The following is a 21,575-nucleotide window of genomic DNA, read 5'->3' as shown; positions in this document are numbered from 1 at the left end:
ACCACAGACCTCACAGCTGTCACACTGTCCTCGTACATATCATGTACCACTCTTACATACTTCACTGACACTCCCGACTTCCTCATACAGTACCACAACTCCTCTCTAGGCACCCTGTCATATGCTTTCTCTAAGTCCACAAAGACACAATGCAACTCCTTCTGACCTTCTCTGTGCTTCTCCATCAACACTCTCAGAGCAAACATCGCATCTGTAGTGTTCTTTCCTGGCATGAAACCATACTGCTGATCATTAATCATTACCTCCCTTCTTAACCTAGCTTCCACTACTCTTTCCCATTGCTTCATGCTGTGATTGATCAATTTAATCCCTTTGTAGTTACTACAGCTCTGCACATCACCCTTATTCTTAAAAATCGGTAACAAAGCACTTGTTCTCCATTCCTCAGGGATCCTCTCACTTTCCAAGATTTCATTAAGCAATCTAGTTAAAAACTTCACTGCCATTTCACCTAAACACCTCCATGCTTCTACAGGTGTGTCAGCTGGACCAACAGCCTTTCCATTCTTCATCTTCTTCATAGTTATCCTTACTTCCTCCTTGCTAATCCACTGCACTTCATGATTCACTATCCGCACATCATCCAACCTTCTCTCTCTCTCATTCTCTGCATTCATCAGCCCCTCAAAGTACTCTTTTCATCTGCTCAACACACTCTCCTCGCTTGTGAGTATGTTTCCCTCATTATCCTTTATCACCCTTACCTGCTGCACATCTTTACTAGCTCAGTCCCTCTGTCTAGCCACTTGGTACAGGTCCTTTTCTCCCTCCTTAGTGTCCACCCTTTCACACAACTCTTCATATGCCTTATCCTTAGCCTTCACCACCTCTCTCTTTGCCATGCACCTCATCTCCTTATACTCATCTACTTTCTTCATCTCTCTGACAATCCCACTTCTTCTTCGCCAACCTCTTTCTCTGTATACTCTCCTGTACTTCTTCATTCCACCACCAGGTCTCCTTGTCCTCCTTCCTCTTTCCAGATGTCACATCAAGCACCTTTTTAGCCATCTCTCTTACTAGCTCTGCTGTAGTTACCAAGCTATTCGGTAACTCTTCACTGCCACCCAGTGCCTGTCTTAACTCTTCCCTGAACTCCACCTCACAATTACCCTTTTTCAATTTCCACCATTTGATCCTTGCTGCTGCCCTCACACTCCTCCTCCTCTTCTTGATCACCAATGTCCTCCTACAAACCACCATCCTATGCTACCTAACTACACTTTCCAGGTCACCACTTTACAGTCTCCAATCTCCTTCAAACTGGCCCTCCTACATAAGATATAATCCACCTGTGTGCATCTTCCTTCACTCTTGTATGTCGCCCTATGCTCCTCCCTCTTGATAAAATACGTATTCATCACAGCCATGTATCGGTACAGAAATTAACGCTCTGCTGAGCTACAGACCAGACAGCACCTGCCAAGTGTAACTCCTAGGGTGGCTGACCCCTTTGCCCTACCCTAGCTAAGCTTCTATTTGGGGCATCCAAGCTATATCCATACTTCTCTAACTTTATTTACTCAAGATTTTTGGTCAAGAGCAAAAATAATGGAAGAATGAATGACCAAAATCAGGGACATTTTTAAAATATTTATCTAATTTCACTTAAAAAGTTAATAGAATAAGAGGATTTGCATCAACATGCATTTCCTGAACAACATGAATTATGAAACTTTAAAATTTGCCATTTGCCTTCAACACCCACTTCATTGAAACCATTTGAAAACTTGTCAATGACTCCTCAACGCATACTAACTCTACCCAAAATAAATCAGATAGCAACACAAATCTCCCCTCCCCTCCCCTAATTCAAACATAACCTTGTCCTCTTTAAACAATACCTCCAATAGCAGCCCACTCACTTGTACCTTTACTCTACAACCTGTACCCACCTCACTAGTGCATAAACTATTAAGTTAACTAAAGCCAGGCTCCCCCTCTGCGGATAGACTTCCAGCAGAATATTTAAAGGTTGCTTCAAGTGCTATAGTGTACTCTGTTAGCATTCTCATAAATCGATCCATCTCCGAACCATACATTCCACTACTTTGGAAAAAATCCATTATAACTCCCCTACATAAAGGTGGTAACACTAATGGTATCTCTAATTACCAGCCCATTTCCATACTCTCTCCTCTATCTAAAATCCTGGAAAAGTGTATACACACACACAACTGTTAAAATATCTCACCAACAGTTACCTACTTGCCCCGACCCAGCATAGCTTTCGCCCTGCACACAGCACTACCGCTGCCTTACTTTCATTCACCAACACTGTTAACAAGGCCCTAGATGCTGGTCTAATAAACTCTGTTATCCTATTGGATCTATCCAAGGCTATCCATACAGTATCACACCCTAAACTACTACTACAACTCAAGTCCTTAAACTGCTCCCCACATTCACTGGTTGGTTCTCCAACTATCCTTCTAACAGGCAACAATCTGTCAAATGGCAGAACAAGCAATATGAATACCTCCTGAATAAAACAGAAGTTCCCCAGACGTCCATTCTTGAACCACTATTAATTAACATTTTCATCAATAACTTCCACAAAGCTGTCTATCTTAGTACTCTAATCCAATATGCAGATGATTCTATGATAGTTTCCTCTGCCAACAACCTGACAGACCTTCAATATCCAACACAAAAAGCCTTCACTTCTATAGAACCCTGGCTAAATAATGCCCAACTTTTACTCAACCCCAAAAAATCTAAACTCCTAATATTTTCATTCAAACACTTAAATCAGGACTTCAAAATCATCTCACAAAATAATACCGAAATAGAACAAGTAAAATCATCAAAACTGCTGGGCATCACAATAGATGACAAACTATACTTCAATAATCACATTCATAATGTAATCAAAAAACCCACTTCAAACATGGTAAACTATATAGGCATAAACATTTCATGAGCACACTCACTAAGTTAAAACTGGCCAACTCTCTTCTCATCCCCACCCTTCTTTATGGTAGCCCTATTTTTACCAACATACATACAACTCTTAAAAGTAAATTACAGTCCTGCTACTATAAAATAGTAAGGTTTGTCTGCTATATGCCAACCTGAACACATCACTGCTTTGCATTACAAAATATTAACTGGCTTGACTTCTCCAACTATCTACAATACACCCAATTAACACTTACCCACAAACTACTATATCACCCCAGCTTTTGCCCCTCTCTTCAGACCATCCTACATACACACACCCCTGCATGAAATCTTAGGTCCTCAACCAAACAGCTCCTAAGTATATTGAAGCCCAACAAACATGCTGGACAAAGCCTTTACTCCTTCATTATCGCCAAAGCATGGAAGTCCTTGCCTTCATCTATTACTCACATAGACATCTTAAAAGCTTTCAAAACTGCACTAAAATCCCATTACCTCAACAATCGAACATGCTCCTTAAATAGATCACTGTCTCCAATACTACTCAACATCAAATAATGCCTTTTAACTCACATACTTTGGCTTTTGGTCCACATTTCTTTTTTTCCATTTGCTTTTTTCTACACCTCTAGAGCCTATGTTTCTACGTGCCACCAATTTCTGCTTTCAGAGCAGCTTTATAGAAAAATAGTGTCTGAAGATGTGAAACGAGTTTACGTATGCCTGTATATGATTATAGTTTCCAAACTGTACCTTAAACCTCTGTAAATACTTAATGATATGTATGATGTTTACCTGAATTGATGCCTGATGTGAAATTGTAATAGCAAATGTTGTTCCTTATGCTCTGTATATAACTGTTTACATTATGTCATTTTTTTTAACCTTTCTTGGAGCTTTTCTCCACTGAAAATGGGCTTCTGATCCAGTGGACGTTCCCGGTTACCAAATGTCAGTAAATAAATATTGACTGACTGTAAATTTGTTTCCTTTGGCCTTCAAGCAGCTTGATATAGCTTTGAGTAGAATAGCCTTTGTTTAGTCCTCAAAGTGAAGACTTCTTTTGGTTTTAGCTACTGTTCTGGCAAGTGAAGGGCTTCCCCTTAAGTGTGACACTCTACTGCACCTAATCACTTCAATTAGCCTAAGACCCGAGCTATACTGTACCACTTTATATTAACCAGTATACTTTTACAGATCAGGACTTCCTGATATATCACATATACGAGGTTATACTACTGAAACACAAATGGCATAGAGATAATATGAACTATTTTTGGTGTTACACACAAGATCACTGATTTTGGGGTTTTACGTAAGGAAATTAATTTATATGAGTAGCATGTTATGAACTGCACTTCCAGTATTTTTGCTTCTCGGTAAATATGTAGTTTACGAAGATATTTTTAAAAGAATTAGAGGTCTCACTTCCTAGTTCCTTGTCCACTGTAGAGAAGTGTCAGTTTTACTAATATTGGTTAATACTGTAATTTATGATACACATTTTATGGAAGTGTATCACCCTAACTAGAGCCCTACTGCAGTGATGAAGTTGCTCTCCAACCCTGATAACTGAATAACTATTAGAGTTGTTTGCATTAGGTCGAGCTGGGTATGACCAATCTAGATGAATGGTTTGACCTTATTTGTTCAAGTTGTATACTACTGTGATACTGGAATTTAAAGAATAAGTATTTCAGGGCTGACTAACTGTAATTTAAGTGTCTTAAGCATGGAAACAAGTTTCTATCAATAATGAACTAGGGGCCTAAACATAAGTGAGGCACCTCATTGCTAAGATACCACATTCATGGAGATACTGGAGACTGAACACAGGACCTCATAAATGCACTCTAGCACTGAGGTACAGCTCATCTTATTCCCTTGACAGAACTAATAGTGGTAGTACAAACAAAAAACAGAAATCAACATTTCTTATAAACAAAATAATATCAGTGACTTGTTTGATCCATGTAAATATTTTTGAACTGAAGTCGGGGACTGTACTGTTTTTTTCTACTTTTTATAAAGTAATGTCTAGAGTTGATTTTTTTTTTTCTTGTCTTCCCAGTCATTGAGTAAATATGATTTTGAATACAAAATAGAAACCAAGTCTTTTTAAGACCATTCCCTAGTACAGGTAAATCTTGAACTGCCATCAATTCCTAGATTGAAATGGAGAGTAACTAATGTGTTATGAAAGGAAAGTGAGGTTAATGAAGAGATCACTGAAACGTTCTCAACTTTTCAGAATGTTCTAGTAAAGTCTCTTACTAAAGAAAGATCACAAAGGAGAAAATAATTTAATTGAAGGTAATATGCAAATTAGACAAACATCTGCAAATGAAATATGACAAATTAAAATACCCAAATATGATCGTGCTTCAAAAATGAATTAAAACATTTTATCAACAAATAAAAGTATTTCTGAAATAAGGATAAACTATATATGTTGAAATGGACATAATCCCTTCTTAGTCACTGAAAATATATTAAAAGATAGCCAAAATGCTAATAACTTTTTATATATCAAAGATAGTCTGCAGTAAAGAAATACCAAATATTTTCTGCAAAACATATAGCTCAATGTTTGAGTCCTCAATCCCCAAATGAAACAATCCTATATTCAGATACTTACAATTCCTTGATACGATAACCATCTTAGAAAAGGATATAATTTTACAAGAAGTGCCAGAGGCGTTGAATTCATTAAACTCGCAAGGCCACCCAGCCCTAAAAGTCTTGATGCAGCTTTCTCTAAGACATAAGAACACTAACCGATTCCACTTCCACTGAGATCTTTCAATGCCATCAAAGAAAAAGGAATTGCAGACAATTGTTTAATTCAGCCTTGCAATTTTTTCATTATAAAACGTAATATGCATTCTAAATTTAAGAACTATCAACTTACATTTGTGACTAATCAACACTGATATTAAATTATATGACAAAAAAGTGTATCTAAACATTTTAGGGTAACAGGTTGAATAATCTCAATTTCTAGTCTCGTTTTATGGAAGGAAGACAAATTCAAAATAATAATTTAATGCTAGAATTAATCTTGTTTCATAATCAAATATCGAGAGAAATATTCACACTTAAAGCTAATAAATTTTTACAGGGTCCATATCCTTTTCCTTTAGCAAGCTTGAAAAAACATTCATTTCCTTGATGTAAGTAATATTCTTTATGCATCAGTTTTACCTACATATATGACTTAGTCTCCCCTCCTATTAATATTCTAAGTTATACCCAACAAGGATGTCTTCTTTCCCCTTACATTTTTATTCTATCCATTCAGACTTTTCTCCCATATTATACAGGTCAATATTAAATCATTTGCAGATGATACTCTGTCCTATTAGTATCCCATGCAAGACATACCAAAAGAGCTAAAGACAGAAGAGAATTATAATAAAATTTCAGATTACAAGTTGAAAATAAATACATTTTTATTATTTCCTTATATGTCTATGGAAATAATTGAGCTAGTCTACAATAACATATTGCTGGAATAGCTTAAATATATTTGAGTTAAATGCAAACCAGATTCTGACTGCATATTCCTAAATAGGTGCAGTTAGTGTCACAAAAGAAGATTTAAAATTTAAAAGAAGTTTAAGACGTAATTCAGGCTCATGAACCCTAATGGCATTCTACAGTACATACACTACAAATAAAGGAAATATTGACAACAGCAGATTCCAAAACGGGCTTAAAGCATGGATGAAGTAGGAGACATCTGTCTTAGACATATGGAAAGAGAGGATGATGAAAGTTCTAATGAAAGCCAAATTTCAGCAGAAGGTAAAGAATCCAACAAGGAAATCAAATATTCCTAACTTGGCCATCAACAAAATAAAGATGTTAGGCAGTAGAAAGTCAAAAGCAAGCAGTTAAGTATAATCTTCCCTTTATTTATTGTAAACAGGTATTGTATTGCCTTTCAAATGCGGTGACCTGACATCCAGTCACCCACCTATGAAAATAAGTGCTCAACTCAGTAATCTAATCACATACACTTTCATCTGCCTTGCGTCAATGCTCATGAAATATTTTTCATTAAGCTTCAGTTGTTAATTTAAAACATTCCAATAAACATCCTTTAACTTTATCATAGTTTAAACAATCAGCATGAGAAATTTCACAGTCTCTCTGCTGATTCTAATTCCAAGTGCTTGGCCTCCAGTTCAAGTCTCTAACTCCATCTAGGTTTTTAAGTTCTCTGAGGAAAAGGTGAACTGCCCTGTTTCCGAAGGCTACACATCCCCATCATCTGACTGGCTGTTTCCCTGGTTGCTGGCCTCTGCTGCGCCTGCAATTAAGGCTGAAATCATTTCCTCTTTAGTCATGTTTGCATGCACCAGTCCTTTAGATTCACAAACCTTGGCCAACTGGTTCTTTGTCAGCTTGCAATTATCCTTTGCTGACATCTTTACCTGCTTTTAATGTCTAAACTAAACTAACAAAAATAAATGAAACTGTTGTGAAAATGAAACTCTGTATGTTTACCTTGTGTCTGGTGAGAGTACACACACCTTCACTGACAACTGACCACAGGCTACTGATGTTCAGGGTCAAAGACCTCCAAAGTGGTCAGTGTGGATTCTTGTTTTAGGCTTGGAGAGAGACAGAAAGTACAGCCCCAGGTCTGGAGTGTGCTCCTGTGTGCACTTAAGGGAAATTGCGCTTGGTGCAGAGAGCTGCATATGAAAGTACCGTGTGTATCCATTTTTGTTCCTTGTGGCCGTCCCTCACTGGTGACATTGCTGAGGATTTGGGCTCCTCTATTACTGGCCCAGAGAAGGGACTGTCACATATTTGTGGCACCTGTGTGGGATATGAATTTAACTTCAGTAGCCTGTGGCAGTTGTCACTGAATGTGGGTGTACTCTCAGCAGCCACAAGGTAAACGCATAAAGTTTCATGTTCACAACAGTTTTATTTATTTTTGTTAGGTTTAGTTAGGGATAGCAGGTAAAGATGTCAGCACAGGATTATGGCAAGCTGACAAATAATCAGTTGTCCAAGGTGTGCGAAGCCAAAGGACTGGTGCATGCCAACATGCCAACCTGACTAAAGAAAAAATTATTTCACATTACTCACAGCTGCAGCATGGACCAGCAACCAGGAAGGCAACCAGTCTGGTGATGGGGATGTGCAGCTTTCAGAAACAAGACATTTCACCTTTTCTTCAGAGAACTAAAACAACTGTCAGGAGTTAAAGAGACTTGAAATGGAAGCCAAATATTTAGAATTAGAATCAGTGGACAGACTGCAGTATTTGAAGGCCAAAGAAAATAAGAAACTGTTGCAGGCAAAACAAATGGAATTAGAATCAGCAGAGAGACTGTGGCATTGGAGGCTGAAGAAAATGAGAGACTGCGTCAGGCAATACAGATGGAATTAGAATCAGCAGAGAGACTGCAGTGTTTGGAGGTTAAAGAGAATGACAGACCTTAGCATTTGGAGGCCAAAGAAAAGGAGAAACAGTGCCAGCATGAAAAAGCGATGTTGACTGTTCGTCAGGGTCATGGAGTTGATGGGGAAGGGAATAAACAAACTCCAAAAGCAATACAGGTCAGTATATTTCTTCCACAGTTTACAGATGGTGGTAATTTCTATAGTTTTATTCATATATTTGAAAGAGTATGTAAACAGTATCATGGTTCCTGACCCCCTCACTCCATGGTAAAGCTGTAAATGCTTTCTAAAATGTCTGATACTGATTGTTTAAACCATGATAAATTTAAGTTAACACCTGAAGGTTACAGAAAAAAGTTTTGTGAGCACAGACACAAGGCAGATGAAAGTGTAAGTGATTATATTGCTGAGTGAAGCACTTATTTTCATAAGTGGGTGTAAGGTCACCACTTTTGAAAGGCTGGCAGACCTTTTGGTGAGGGAACAAGCCCTATGCATTTTGCCTAAGGATAAGAGAATCTGGTTGGCAGACTGGGAGTAACTGTGCAGATAAGCTGAGGAAAAAAGGGGATCTCTACTTAGCAAGGAGGGCACCACTGCACAAGAAGGGAACACCCAGTGCTACTCTTGGATATAAGGGAGCCCATGGTGGGCAGCCTAAACCACCCCAACTGAGACCACCAGTAACAGGGGAAGCCAATAGTTCAGGTACAGGGCCAGGATTAAAGGTTAGATGTTTTAAATGTAACCAGAGGGGCCATGTAGCATGCAAATATCCACTGAAGCAAGGTGTGGAACAAAAGGTGAAGGAGCCAGAAAATGGGAATAACAGCTTGCCATTGGTAAGTTTGTCTGGAGACAACAGGGGTACCAAACTATCACTGGAGTTTCTATCCCATCTTAGTGGGTGGAAGACAGCCCACTGCTAAGAGAGACACAACCTCTGACATATCCATTGTGAACCCTACAGCCATTAAGAAGGAGCAGTACTTGCTTGGGCAGTGCACTCCACTCTGAGCTTTAGGAGGGACCCCATTACAAACACCTTTGGTCAGGGTTCACCTTAACTGGAAGGGTGGAAAAAGAAGCAAGCAGGTAGATGTGTTTGAAGATATCCCTGCTGATGTCATGATAGGGAATGATTTTGATAATACAGTACCTTATGTGCATGGAGTTACATGCAGTCAGGCTTGTTGACAAGCATGAGGGTCTAGTAGCCTGGGGAGACCCAGACAGACACGACACCTGAAACTGGGGCTGGTGATGTGGCTATTTCATGGAGGGAACTACCCTGGGGCAGTGAGCCTGAAAGTGAGCCACAGCTGCTGGTAGGTACTGATGTCCCATGGAGAGGGTGACAGCAAGGACAGAAGTGAGTGTTTGTACCTAGGCTAACAGTGAGGCACCTCTGTCAGAAGACACCGGGCTTCCTGTGGAAAGGGAGCTGGGAAGGGTCACAAACGCAAAGTTGAGAAAGGCTTATCTTTCGGATCTTACCTTATGAGATTTGAGGGAGGTAACTAAGGAGGCACCCGATTCTCAAGGAAAAGGGGAGTCTGTATACTGGAACAAAGGGTTACTGTGTAGAGAGTGGACTCCTGCTAGAGGGCTATAGGGTGAGCCAATACAGCCATTTGTAGTGCCTGGAGGCTACTGTCTGGCACCTCTAGCCATAGCCCATGACATTCCTTTTGCAGGACATATGGGCATAAAGCATACCAAGAAACATATTATGCAGAATGTTTACTGGTCTGGGATTGTAAGGGATACAACAGGGTACTGCAGGAACTGTGAGCAGTGCAAAAAGGTAGGTAAGGCAGGAAGCAATGTCAAAGCTCCTTTGATGCCTTTGCCTGTGATTGAAGAGCCATTTCAGAGGGTAGCAATGGATATTGTAGGGCCCCTGAGTACCCCAAATTCAACAAGGAAAAAGTATATCCTAATGGCAGTAGATTATGCTACTAGATACCCTGAGGTGGGCAGAGAAGGTGCAAATGCTTTGTTAGAGAGATTCAACAAGGGTAGGTTTCCTGAGAGAAATACTGACTGACAGAGGTACCAATTTCATGTCAGACCTGCTGGCTTGTCTGTGGAAGCGCTGTGGGGTGAAGCACCTAAAGACCATCCCCTACCACCTCAGATTAACGGTCTTGTGGAGAGGTTAAACTCTACACTAAAGGCCATGATATAGTCATTTGCAGACAAGTTAAGAGAGAGATGGAAAAATATTTGCACCATCTGCTGTTTGCATACAGAAAAGTAAAACAGGAGTCCACAGGCTTTTCACCCTTTGAGATGCTGTATGGGCACAGGGTGTGGGGGGCTTCAGATTTGATTCATGATAAGTGGGAGGCTAAGTGTGAATCCCACAAGCAGTCTGCTGTGGCATATGCTTAAACCTCAGGACAAGGCTTAGGGAGCTCATGGGCTTGGCCCAGGAGAACCTGGCAGGAGCCCAAAAGCAGAAGAAGATCTGGTATGACAGGAATGCTAGAGCCCGAGAGTATGCTATGGGACAGCAGGTTATGGTGCTCATTCCTGTCAGACACAATAAGCTGCAGGCATTCCAAAAGCTTAAAAGGGTTTTGGGAAGAACCCCCTGTGTTAGCCAGATTACAGCAAATAATTTGTTGTGCAAGTAGATGCTTCAAACAAATGGTTGGAGGCTGTAATCAGCCAGATTTCCTCAAAGGGAGGATAGCACCCAGTTGTATATCTCAGCTGGAGACTCCAACCAAGGGAAGAATGTTATGCAGCTGTAGAAAAAGAATATCTAGCCATAGTCTGTATGGAAGGAAATTCTTTGTGGTTACATATCACAATACCTTAAAATAGCTATATAGTTCCAGCCAGCAAAACCATTATGGTGGAGCCTAGGGTTGCAGGCATTCAACAAGACAGTGCAGCACCATAGTGGGGTCAATGCAGTTGTGCTTTCAAGACAAGGTATAGGTTAATGTGTTCCCAGACAGGCTGATTTTTCTCAATCAAATTTTTCCAGGCTCACTTGAAAAACTAGCTTGAGTCTTCAAAGAAGGGAGAGATGTGATGATATGAGGTAGTGCCATCTGTGCCAGGGAGAGTAGGGCAGTGCAAGTGTTACATATGCCAGCACAGCTAGCTGGAGTTTTGTAAAGAATTTTTGGTCATTTGACTATCACACTGATTTGTACAGATGCTTGTGTTAAAAATGCATCGACAGTGGATCTTGCTGGACAGAAAAGAGATATACATAAATGTCAGACAGCATTATTATAACTTATTAACTGTATACGTTTTAACAGAGAATTCGGAAGGGAAGAGGTTAATGTCAGTCCAGCTAATTTTGCAAAATAGGATGAAAATTAAATTGGTTGGTTTAGGCTATAAAGATTTTATCTTGCAGGTCTGACTGAAGCCAGAAATAAAAAATGGGAAAAACAGGACTAGGAATTTTACTGTATTGTCCTTAGGCATGAACTAATTGTTACCCTGAAAGGGTGGACATTTTTGAAATTGTTTTATATCTTTCAGATGCTGCAACAGATCTTAGCAAAGTTCTGGGTGTGTATTGCACCAGAGTCAGGTGATCAGATGCGATGTAATTCTATAACCAGCACTGAAATGATTCTTTAGATATTAGTGAGACCTATGATGGAACTCTCATAGCAGCACTTTGTTTTTTGGAACTGGACAGGAAAGATGTCTCGCAGATATCTCACCCAGCGTCACACCTCAGCTTGCCTTGCTATAGTAAGCAACTCAACTCTCATCATCTTGCCTTGCCGTAGTAAGTAACTTAACCAGGGAACAGTAATCTTTTAGTCAGTCAAAAATATATAGTGAGATTAGTTTAATATTGTTTTTCTCCATCTGTGTGAATCTATCCAACTGTGTTAATTTTTATATCCCCTGTGATTGAAATGCTGGTGTTTATTGTAACTAGATATTCAGTATTCTCATATTTTTTATTTTATTATTTATTAAATATTTTACCTTTCAGAGAATACTTTTAACATCTTAAGAGTAGTTATGCTTATTTTAGTCACACTGTGGCCGCTCCTGAAAGCCTTGCTGCATTGGTCAAAATCTGTCATTTGTAACTGTATTAATGTTACTCAGTATAACTGAGTACCTTTGTAAGGGTCTTAGAGTAGCTGACTGGTGGCAGTTTAATTACCTTATAGTCTGGGCAGAGGGGGTACAGCTTGTAAATCTGTGCAAGCCTTTCCCAGGTGTATGTGGGTGTGTCTGTATGAAAATCAGATATCGGAGAGAGAGAGAGAGAGTCCAGCCCCCAGGTCTGGAATGTGCTCCCTTTATGCTCTTAATGGAAATTGTGGATGGTGGATTGACCTACATTTGAAAATACTGTATAAAGCCATTTTTGCTCCTAATGGCCATCACTCACAGGTTTCAGTGGTGTGGACTGAGGCTCCTTGATTACTGGCCAGAGGTGACAAGACAAATGGCATACAACCACAAGATGGAACAAGTTTTTAAGTCCAACCTTTGGGTCAAAGCAGATGCATGGATGTCATTGGCTAGAGGTACAAATAATAGATATGAGACACCTTCTGCTCACTTCTCTCACAATGGAGGTGTGTGTGTGTGTGTGTGTGTGTGTGTGTGTGTGTGTGTGTGTGTGTGTGTGTGTGTGTGTGTGTGTGTGTGTGTGTGCACCTGAGACAGAGAAAGAGATAACATGGAAAACCTCTACATCCTCAGCTGAGACCATAAATGAGATAGACAAATCTACTTACAAAGATGTTACTGGGGTACAACAAAAGCCAAATAAATAATTGATTGCAAAAGGCCTTGGACCACTCCACTTCATGTTTACCCCTTAGTTATGTGTGGGAGAACAGCAGGGCTTATGAACAAAAAACTCTGATAGCTCACTGGTTGGTAAGCAAAGAGGAAAGAAAGTGAACAAAAATGAATGCAAATTCATGCTACCAGTACTGACGTGAGAATAGATTATAAAAGAAGGGAAGAAAAAGTAGTATGAGAAGTAGCTGACAAAATTAATATACTTCAAAAGTACAATATCAATCACTAAGCACTAAAGGGTTTAAAAGATATGTTAGGTGACCCTCTGGCAATAACATGGATAGCCTCCAAGTGGTGTCACATGATTGAAAGAAGGCACCAGTGGTCTCCACATACAGAGAGACTGTAAGAAATGTTGAAAAATAATGTATTTTCCATGCTTACCTCTATATATTCAATGCATAACATGTTCTGGAAAGGATTCTGCAGAGTAAGCTGGTGGTCATCCTAAATGAATATCATCAAGTATATGCAGAGATCATGGATTTACATCACATCTGTTCTGAACTATCTCTATGGCTGGGTCACCACCATGATAGACAAGGGGAACCAATTCATCTCACTGTATCTGGATTTAATTAAGGTCTTTGACACAGCTCTTCAAAGGTGGCTAGTGGGAAAACTAAATTGTAAGAATTCTGACTCCAGACTGGTGATGTGCATGGAGAGCTTGTTATCCAGTAAGTTGCAGAGGATATTAGTTGCTAATTGAATACAATAGGGTTAAATGCTAGGACAGGTCCAGCACAGTATATTTGTGTTAAAAATTACACTAAACCTGCAGATTAAAGTCAACCTGCTAACTGATGTCATCAACTCTAGACAGGTGGTTTTCAGCTAGGTATCCAGTATCCAGTATGAACTAAAATGGTTATCAGAATGTCAGGTAGGAATAAACTGAGGTTTAGTTTAAATAAAGTATAAGGTTACACACTTTACTTAATTAAAAAAACTTAATTAGTACTAAAGGTGCATCAAACAAGAACAAAAAATGAGAAGAAAATTTATGCAACACCAAGCTGAAACGCTGTATTGTAATAATCTCCACAAATAACAGCGTGTTAGGTGTATGTACGTATTTCTTGAAACAAATTATAAATTCCAAGATCTTTCAGAAATATAGTGAAACAGCAAGTCTATTTAGCAATTAAGACAGCATTTACTTCATAGAGTTCTCATCAGCTGTGCTAACTTACTTTCACTCTTAAGTTATAGTCTTGGTTACACCTAAGCTCATTTGTCATAGTTCCTTTACTGTTAAATGGTAAAGTAGTTCCAGTTGTAGTATTCCGATAATAGGGGCATCCCTTATTATCTCTTATGCTAGCAATAATGAAGATATTTTCATCCATCCTGCATCAGGCCAACATTTTAGTTTTAAAGCTTTTAAAGAAAACTATTATTCAGAACTTATTATTGTGAACTGAGAGAGCGTCAGCATAGCTGATGAGAGCCCTGTGGAAGTAAGCATTGTTTTAAACTGTGAAATAAAAATGTTTTGTGGTTTTAATGAGACTTGGACTAATGAAAAAGGGCTTCAGTTTACAGTTTGAAAGCATTTGCTAACTTGGCATCAATCCTGAAGTTTCTAAGGGAACTCCTAACCAAGACTACAACTTAAGACTGAAAGTAAGTTAGCACAGCTGATGAGAACTGTATAAAGTGCTGACTTAATTGCTAAATAGACTTGCTGTTTCACTAAATTTCTGAAAGATCTTGGAATTTATAATTTGTTTCAAGAAATACGTGCATAAACCTAACACGCTGTTATTGTGGAGATTATTACAATACAGCGTTTCAGCTTAGTGGTGCATACATTTTCTTCTCATTCAAGGTTGCACACTTTGGTGGGCTATGGAAATTAAAGGATCAGGATAACTTACCTGCCAAGAATACCACCCCACTGACAGAAAAATAAATGAAAATGATATGGCTGCTATAGTCCAACACAAGACGAAACACTATGAGCTGTGTAAAACAGCAGTGGCTAACGGCAAAACAAAGTACAGTTGCATGTAAAGCAGTTATAAAAACTGCAAATCTTCAATGAGAGGTCATTATATCAGCAAACTATAACATCATGGCTTTTCCCAACATATGATCTTCTATCCAGTCCTGTGAAGACCTGCACTAACTCATACCATAGTTCTTTGGAGCCCTGACCAGTGCCTGATTCACTGAAATCTACCCAACACTGCTAGGGCCTTTCTTCTGTTCATTAAGCACCTTTTGGGCCACCGAAGAAAAGTTGTTCTCTTAGTACAACATAACATTCCTATAATAAATAAATGTAAGTATGTAGTAAACTAATAAAATGGTTATAGTGCAAATATGTGCAACATTCTTACAGGGACTATAAGGGTATATCTTGAGAAATCACCAACTACATAAAATATTACAATGACCTTTCCACAGTAGAATAAATTGGAAATTTTCAAACTCAGAAGACTAAAACAAATCATAGTGTAATAAGCATAGACAAAAATAGTTGCCACTGAGTCTCTTGCAGCCTTGCAGTGTTAAATTAATATGATTATTTTGCGGGACTAATTTGTATATATAATAAGCAAAAGCAGCTATGAAGAAAAGGTTACCTCTGTCATTTTTGGATTCCTGGAATTTGATGGCACAAGTTTTCCTGTTTGGGGTCGGGAAGCTGAAGCCATTGTATAGGTTTCCCTTGTCAACTTTTGCTTAGACCTTAGAAGTGCTAGAGCAACCTTAGTAGAAACACCTGGAAGATGAGGGTTGTATAAGCTGACACACCATCCAGCATAAACCGATGATCTGTGGTCCACCTGCTGGGTATGATTTGGCTTGATGTAATTTAAATAGCACCAACTTACATTAGTGGTTGTGTGGAGGCTAGGAACTGGCAATACCGTTTTCTTATCAATACTTTCTTTAGATGTTGGCAAAGACCAAGAAATGGGAGACTCTACCACAGAGCTTGACAGAATGTGTACAGGTTGCTCATCTGCATCCTTGGAGTCCTCTTTCTTTATCTCCATAGAGGTTTTTCTCCTGAATGGCTTTCCAGGTTTCAATTTGTACTCATCTAATGATTCTGACTGTAAAGCTTCTACACTTTGTAGCAAGGACTGTGAAGGAGGCACAGCTTCCTTTGGTGGACTTTGTTCATCTGAGGTTGTGACAGATGTGGGATTTAAATCTACTGTGGACTGCTTCAACAAGTAAGGTTTTGTCTGCGCTTTTTCTTCTGAACCTAAATGTTCTGCACTTGCAAACTGCAGCAACTCAACCTCTTCCTCTGGCTTGGATGCATCTTCTTCCTTAACTCTCTTCTGTTGCTGGCTTTCCATTGTAAGTTCCAAACTACCAGCAGGAGAAAGCATGCGTTTACTTCCTCCAACAATGGACGGACAGTCAACCACTCCTATGTTACTCTCTAGAGGTGAAGTGAATGACATAAATCCTTTTCTTTCTTGTACTGGTGATGGTACTGTCAGATATGGATTTGGAAAGAACCCTCTGTGACTCTGTGTTATCATGTGAGCCAGATCTAGGTCACGGACGGCTGCAGTACACACCAGAGTTCCTTTTGGCCTGTTGTCTTCAACTTTACAGATGACAACAGTTGAAGGTCCACCATGTGGCTGGCTCATCAGTATCTGGGACAGACTTGTATACATTGCACTTCCATAAGATGGCATGTGAGTCTGGATCCTGACTGGAACAACAAATGAAACCAAGGGCTGAGAATTCCTGGGAGAAATGGACAACGGTACTGAAGCAGAGCTAGTATGGCTCATGGACAATGACTGCAGCCTGCTGCTTGTAAGGAAATCTGAACAAGTAGAAATGGCGTAGCTCTCCACTGATGGAGGGGAACATGATGCCAACTTATCTTTGAAAAGTACTCCTTCTTCAGTTGATAGTTGGACAGCCAATTGTGGTTGTAGTGGTAGGAATGTTGCAGTAGGAAATGGTGCACAACTAGGGAACTGCATGTGCAGAAATGATGGGTGCTGATGAAAAGATACATCTGTCTGATGACGCCATGCCTGCTGAGTAATGTGACTCTGTACTGGTTGAAGAAGGGCTGGTGGAAGGGGAAGTTGATGAGTTGGTGGCAAAGTCTGTGCAGCATGAGGCAGAGAAAGATGTGCTGAAAAAATATTAGAACTACTTTGGGTTGGAAACAGCTCAACAGCAAGCTCTGTTCTCTGCTGCTGTTGTTGAATTGAAAGCAAAGGAAACTCTGAAGTCATTAACTGTTTATCATGTGGTAATGTCTGTGGTACGTGATGCTTAAAAGTCTGCAATGTTTCACTGACTGACTGTTTGTAGCCTATTTGTGAAGCACTGGTCTGCTGGTCTGTGTCATCTTGTTGCTCCAAATGAGATGAAGGTGGAGAAGAATAGGAGGAACTTTTACTTTGAGTAACGCATTTGCCTGGAGATGACACTCGCTGCTCTTCTGTCTCTTGCCTAATTTTTGGTTCTGGTTCTGGATCAGCTTCAGAATATTTGGAAAGGGAAGCTTGTCTCACTAGAAAGCACTTTCTTCTTTCCTTCAAAGTGGAAAGGGATGAATGGACTGCAGATGAAGAAGTGGACAAACTCCCATAATCAAAGGACTTGCTGCGGGTCTCAGACATTTCTGCTGCATGGGATGCACTGGGAGCTTGCTCTGAAGCTGAACGCCTCATTTCCTTAAGAGAAGGATGACTTGGCACAGTCAACATGTGTGAGCTCACAGACTTCATAATGAATTCTGTAGTGTCAGATTTGCCATGCTCTTCCCGTTCAAATGATGTAGAGTGGCTGGAAATATGTGACGTACTGCTTTCCTGACTTGGACTTCTAGTAAGGGAAGCAGATTCAAAGCTAGACTCACCAGAGGACTGGGCCATTTCTGCAAGTCTTAGCCTTTTCTTTTTTGGTGGAAGTTTCTCTGCTGGCAGCTGGGAAAGTGTCTGACTTCGCTGTGGCCACTGAAATTCTTCACTTTTTTCCTGCTCTTTGACAGGTGGTTCTGGATCTTGTTCAGGCCTGTCAGGCTCTTCTGTGACAAGAATCTCTGGAACTTGAATATTGGGCTGACGTACTAGCCTTGGCTGCAAGGCATGAGATGGCTGAAAATGTTGAGGTGCAGGTTGTAATGACTGATGACCTGGAGATTTTTCTTCCCCATCAGAGGCACTCATTTGCTCAACTGATTCAGACCTTTCAAAAGAGCTTGTGTGCTGAATCACAGAAATCTCTTTCCCAGTTGCTCTTCTCTCTGCACTTTCGTTGACACCACCCTGCGTAAAAGAACTTTCTATGACTGATGGGATTCTTGCAGCCACATCTGTGTCAGGAACATGCATAGGCTCACTTTTCTCTGCTGATAACCTAATTATCTCTTGGGGTTTGGTCACAGTTGTTTCAAATGAAGGGGTACTATCTGGTCTGCTGGCTGTTCTGATATGAAATGCACTTGATGAAGCTGCTGCAGGTGAGTCAGTGGACAGTGGCTCATCATCATCACCAAGGCTTTTCTCCTTCCTTCGTTTTCTCATTGGTGTAGGTTCTAATCCTGGACCTAATTTATAATGCATAACATGTGGCTGTATATCAAAATGGCGGAAACCCTGTACAGTGTCTGCTTGGGTGTGAGCGCTTGTGGAGTGATATTTTGAAGCCTGAAGTTCTGAACAGTAGTATTTTTTATGGGCTTCATAATTATCTCGTTTCTTGTACCTCGCACTACAAATATTACATTCATACATCAAGCTTTTCACTTTTAATCCTCTTTTTGACCTCTTGGCTGTTTCACTTTCAGTGGAATCCTGTTCAAAACTGGATGCAGCTGCAGTGTCAATACTAAATGAACTAGTTGCTTCAGAGCTGTATTCCATTCCCACAGGCAGCTCAATGGCTGGCTGGCGTTTCAGCATTCGAGGGTGAGAAGAATACCCTTGTCCACGACCAAAGATTTCTTCAGACTCCATAAATCGATCATCAAATGAATGACTAACTCTAAATGTTGATGAACTGCTCATGGTACTCGAAGCAGAAGGCATTGAATGACTTCTCAGTAGGGGTGCAGTCTCTGTGACACTCTGAGCAAGATGTGCAGGTGATGTCTTTTCAAGGGTAGCTCTTTCTCCTTGGTATGCTGAGGGTTTTGTCTGATCATAGGCAATGCCTGGCTGACACCCAGAAGGCTTTATATCAAACTGAAATTGCTCCCTAATTGAAACAGGCTTTGGGGATTCAATACTGCTGCGTCTTGACAAGGAACTTCTCCTAGGTTTGACACTGTCTATTTCACTTGTATCAACAACAGCTTCATTTATTGTAATTAGCTTGGTAATGTGCTCAATTACTTGTGTTTTGGGCAGAGGAAAAGTTAGTGCACTAGATTTTTCCTCTGTAATTGATTCTGAAAGCCCTTGGGATACATTTGCCACTATAGTGGTCTTCTGTCCAATTCTGCCACATTTTCCTAAAATAATTTCAGCATAAGACTTTGCATTTGAAGCTGGTGAACTTATTGGCTGTTCTGCACTTTCTGACCGAGAAAAATACCCGGATTCTGTACTTCCTTTGCTCCCTGGACTGAGAAAACTATGTGCCTGTTCATCAATTGCCTTTTTCCTTTTGCTAAGCTGAAGTGCAAGCTTCTGTTTAATGGTGTGAGTATCTTCTGATTTGATAGCTGCTGGATGTTCTAATGATGGTCCCAGAAACCGTGTATTGTCTTCAAATGACTGAGAATCAGTAGACTGGAAAGATCCTTGGCTTTCCATGCTTACTGAGCTACTGTACAATGGGGTATACTTTTGCCTAGAAGGAAGATCCTCTGAAGCACATGGTACTACTTCATCGTCTGAGTCAGTGCTTTCTCCTTCAGTAGGCTCTTCAAGTTCCTCAGCACCAATTCTATCCACTTCCAAAGCAGTGCTACACATTTCTCCCCCAGATCCCATGGATAGGCCAGCTTTAATTCTGTGAGCATGTGACTTTCTGTGCTTGTAAAGATTACTCTTAGTTTTAAAAGAAAATCCACATGGGATGCACGGATATGGCCTCTCACCAGTGTGAGACCGGATATGCTTCTCAAGCACACTTGGCTTAGCACATGGGCGACTGCAGTACTTACAAATATATTTGCCAGGTTTTTGAGGTTTCTTTTCCTTTTTGTGCACATCTTCTACAGGTTTTGTTGCAACCTGAGCTGTGTGGTGGCCATAATATAATGGAATAGTAGGGACATCCTCTGAAGAGGCAAGAGAGGAATGAAAGGGCACAAGCTGACCATGTGCATGTAGTCCAGGTGAAGTGAAGGATCTAGAAGGACCTGGCCTTAATGATTCTGCAGGTTGCCATGATTTTCCTTCATGACCACAATCTTGACTTCCAGGAGGCATAAATGCTGGAGACAGAGGTTGCTGCTGTGGATGATCAAATGAATGGGAAGAGGCACCTTTTTGTTGCTTCCCTTTACTATACGGCTCTTGAGTATGACAAACAGACAACTCTACAGATCCAGAACTGTGAGGCTGAGATGCAATTTGACTTAGACTCCCATGGGTTATACTTGATCTGGGCTGATAAACTGAAGAAGAAGATGTTGTAAATGTGGTATCCCCTCTTGTAGCCTTTTTCCTAGGATTCTCATGAGGCTTTCCTGTATTCCTCGGTCTTGGATCAGGCTCCATGACCCTCAAGAAGACTCTGGATGCTAACTGTGTAAGACCTTGACAGCCTTCATTTATTTAAAAGAAAGGATTGTCTCTAAAAAATCCTTATATTATGCTTCTATCTGTAAAGCTGTACCTTGAGTCACAGACTGATCATTGCCTAATCAACATTGTACAAGAAATAAGTAACCTTTGTCCGATTTAGTTTTAAAACATGAAGATGGAACATCAGTGACATTCACAATGGGAATTCATAGGGAAGTGGAATAAAACTGTCAGCGATCTGCAATAAACTCTTGCAGAGTCTTCAAGTCTTTCATTATTCTCGTAATGTTTATGTAAGGTTTGGGCAACGCCATTTTATTTTTGCTAATGCTGGCAGATCTTCAGCATTTTAGGAGGTAACTGCCACACAACATGCAGCTGTTGAAATAATAAAAAAACTGGGGAATGTACAGCCATTCAGATGTGATATTATGTTCACTTTGTAACACTGAAATGCAAGTATCCTCTTAACCTTCGCTTTGTGCCTTCTCAAATTTAATGGGTCCCAGGAACTGAACTCACACATTTCTGCAAAAAAGAAAAAAGAATAAGAATTTAGAAAGTGTGTCATACTTGTTATTTTAAAAGTTAAGAAAACTAAAATTGTGCTAAATAGATCAACCTTCATAATGATGAACCTCTCCAACAATCACATCATTCTTTTATATATAGTTTTAGTTTATTTATTTTATATTTGTTTGCTGGGGTAGTACA

The 21,575-nt window shown here is 39.9% G+C and overlaps 1 protein-coding gene across 1 annotated transcript in view; it reads right to left on the bottom strand.

Annotated features, from left to right (window-relative positions):
- The window catches only part of HIVEP3 (HIVEP zinc finger 3), a 434,905-nt gene extending 413,530 nt beyond the window's left edge, over window positions 1-21,375 (bottom strand). The window contains exon 1 of the mRNA XM_044060009.1: window positions 15,756-21,375. Coding sequence (XP_043915944.1) covers window positions 15,756-20,834 — 5,079 coding nt within the window. The 5' untranslated portion in view covers window positions 20,835-21,375. The remainder of the gene's footprint in view (window positions 1-15,755) is intronic.
- Between the last annotated feature and the right edge of the window lie 200 nt (window positions 21,376-21,575).

Source organism: Protopterus annectens, chromosome 1.part2 (assembly GCF_019279795.1).
Source record: "Protopterus annectens isolate FY-2018-M chromosome 1.part2, PAN1.0, whole genome shotgun sequence".
Classification (NCBI taxonomy): Eukaryota; Metazoa; Chordata; order Ceratodontiformes; family Protopteridae; genus Protopterus; species Protopterus annectens.
Note: the sequence above shows the minus strand (reverse complement) of the source record. Positions and strands in the feature narration are given on the sequence as shown.